Here is a 3,018-nt window from a genome sequence, read left to right as displayed (position 1 = left end):
CCAAATCACACGCCAAAATCCCTCCTACTGCAACCTAAGGAAAGCAGTACGCACAGTAAAAGGGTTTTAATTACATTCAAAGCCTGGTTAGGCATCGACTTTTGACATTGCTATAAAGCTTTCAGTTTTTTCAAAGGAAAAAATATTATTCAGGGGAGCGATGAAAGAGTAAGGTATAGTTGACATTTTTATTAATACTAGCTTAATGTATACGGAATAAGTTGTCAAGATAAGAAATAGGTCTGAACATTGAAGTGCCCAACATCTTGTTCCTTTTTTGTAAGATATTTTAGCATTTATATTCTTATTTAATGCAATTTATTTTGGGATGCTAGTATGATGTAGAATTATAATGCACATGCATATCCCCTTTTCTAGAGTTGAGAGGAGTCTAGGAGAACATTAAGTTGAACACCACATAGAAACCGAGTAGCACGATTTTATCTTGCCTAGTGTCTAGAATCAAGTGCCCATCTTGCGAGAAAGCCAAACATTGAGAGTTGGGGTCTACCTGCACCTGACTATAACTTAATAAGCCATTTTGAAGAGCAGCCTCAGAAAAGCTGATCAGCATCTGCTTTGTAGTTCAATTAAAAATTCAGAATTTATGCTATAAATCATTACATATATCCCAAACTTTCATCAAAAACAGTCACTTTTTCTCTTGGATCATAGGCTTCTAAAAGTTTTGAAACTCGACGCTTATAACTTTCATGAAAATGAATTGTTTTAAATTTGTCTTATAGAAAAGGGGGGGGGGGAGGGGGACTGTGGAGGATGCAAGCATGGACATGGAAGACACTATTCTCTCTGGACGAGAATCGACGGCCTTTAATTTCTGAAGGTGTCTGAAGGAGAGCAGTAGCACCCTATTTTCATGTTGAAAACAATTGATACAGAGGTAATGAGAGAGAGAGAGAGGGAGGGAGGGGGAGAGAGAGAGAGAGAGAGAGAGAGAGAGAGAGAGGAAGAGAGAGTATTGAATGTTATTATTTTTGGGTTGGTGTTGGGATTTTTAAAATGGGTTTAGCTTTAAAAGCTGTTGGGGTTTTGCTGAGTTTGTATTGTTCTCACACACACTTAAACACCGACTCTTTAAGCAATGAATGAAGACCTCCTGCGCTTTGTAATTGAAATATTTACTGCAATTTTCCTCCTTCTGCATACTTCTTGGGATTTTTTCCAACAATTAATACATTTCCTGCTCCCCAATTTACACCTCAATTTACACTCCTCCCCTACCAATTCTTCAATTCAATTCTCACTCTCTCTCTCTCTCTCTCTCTATACCCTCCACCTCTGCCTCTAATTAAATTAAGCTTTAAAGAAAACCCATCTCTCTCCCTTCAATTTCCCCATTATATAATGCCCTTGCAGCTTCAAAACCACCACCAACAAGGCCATGCTGGTGCTGCAGGAGCTACCGGCGGTGCCCATAGTATAGTCCTCAGCACAAGGCTAGCCCGGCTAGTCGCTCTCACTGTTCATCTCTTCCATTCATACCACTTCCTCTCTTCATCCGCTCATATTCAATTACAAGACCCTTTTCCTTCTACTCCTACTCCTACTCTTCCTTCCCCTCCTCCTCCTGCTCTCCCTTTTGGTTGGGAAAGGCACCCTCTGCCTCAAGGTACATGTGATCACAATCCTATCAAATCATCTTTATTACAAGATCAACCCTATTTCAGTATAATTCAATTGTTATTTCAACTATGTATTTCTTTGGGACAGGTGGGGATTTATTATTCTAACAATACAGGCAAGAGGTACTTGGGAGACGCCACAAGGATGAGCCGCAGGAACGGTCCGAAACTCGACTTGAAGCTGAACCTATCGCCGCCAAGGGCCAACCGCCACGCCGAATCACCGAGCCGATCGGCGACGTTGTCACCGACATCACCGCCAAGCTCGTGCGTGTCGTCGGAGCTCAACCAGGACGAGACTCTCCGATACTCAAACAGCCCGGAAGCCACATCCATGGTGCTGGTGGGGTGCCCGCGCTGCCTCATGTATGTGATGCTTTCAGAGGATGACCCCAAATGTCCCAAATGCAAGAGCACTGTTTTGCTTGATTTCCTCCATGATAACAACAACGCCACGACCACCAGCTCCACCGCCACCAGCACCACCAAGAAGACAAAGAAGGGTTAGAGCAGAAAGCTTCTTCTGATGATGCTGCACTTCCTAGGACTTATGTTACAGTCAGTCAGTTTTTTTTCTTTCTTCTTTTTTTTTTTTCCCTTTTTTCCTCTATTTTCCGTTAGTACTAGGCAGTGCTATTGGCGCTCCACTTTAACCGCATGGAAATTAAAAAAACCGTGCATAAAAAAAGGTGGAGCGCAAATAGCACTACCTCTTTTTATCTTAATGGGTTTCTGCTTTATTTTTAACCATAGAATATGGGTAATATCGGTAGAGTGGCAGCGTTGATGTTCCTGCTCCCCCTGGGGTTCTTCTCTTTCCCTCCCTCTTCAGTCAATGTAAACGGGGCTAACTGCAACTGCCCAAATTTTCTTATCAAATTGTTGGGTAGCTTCTGCTTTTCATTTTCCATTTCCGTTGCTCGCTCTTGCCCTTCACACTTCACATCATGCCACATTGGACCTTACAACCAGTGGTCAAACTGCTAATAATTAAAATATATGGAACACATGGTCCCCAAATTACCCTCATTGATACACAAGAAAAAAAAATGGAAAACCAGTGACATTAGGCCAAAAAAAAAGGGTGGGGGGAAGAAAGTATATTGTGTGTCCTAGAAAGCAGCTTTTTTAAGGGGAACAACATGGGAAAAAAACTGAGTTTGTGAGAACTGAGAACTAAGAATGCGAGGAGTTGACTTCGGGCCCACTACCCTGGACGTGTGGGGCAAATAATCGACTTGACCACTTGAAACAAAAATGATCCACACCCACCAACAAGGAAGGAAGCCAAGCCAAGCCAACTCGAAATTCAGATGGCCATGGAACTTGAAAGAAAAGCTAAGTTATATAGTGGGCTTGAGAAGTTGTCAATGAA

At 42.2% G+C, this 3,018-nt stretch overlaps 1 protein-coding gene across 2 annotated transcripts; it reads left to right on the top strand.

The window, feature by feature from the left end:
• Positions 1-1,013: 1,013 nt before the first annotated feature.
• On the top strand, positions 1,014-2,553 carry LOC100266492 (protein GL2-INTERACTING REPRESSOR 1). Of its 2 annotated transcripts, none has more exons than XM_010655828.3 (2): positions 1,014-1,630; positions 1,760-2,553. In XM_010655828.3, exons 1-2 carry the CDS (start codon positions 1,366-1,368, stop codon positions 2,149-2,151), a joined length of 657 nt encoding a protein of 218 aa, XP_010654130.1. In that variant the 5' UTR covers positions 1,014-1,365; the 3' UTR covers positions 2,152-2,553. The 2 variants fall into 2 exon arrangements, with proteins under 2 accessions (XP_010654130.1, XP_002281204.1); XM_002281168.4 differs by having other exon boundaries at positions 1,523-1,630; positions 1,732-2,553.
• The last annotated feature ends 465 nt before the right edge of the window (positions 2,554-3,018 follow it).

The sequence above is a fragment of the Vitis vinifera genome, chromosome 8, assembly GCF_030704535.1.
Source record: "Vitis vinifera cultivar Pinot Noir 40024 chromosome 8, ASM3070453v1".
Classification (NCBI taxonomy): Eukaryota; Viridiplantae; Streptophyta; class Magnoliopsida; order Vitales; family Vitaceae; genus Vitis; species Vitis vinifera.
Note: the sequence above shows the minus strand (reverse complement) of the source record. Positions and strands in the feature narration are given on the sequence as shown.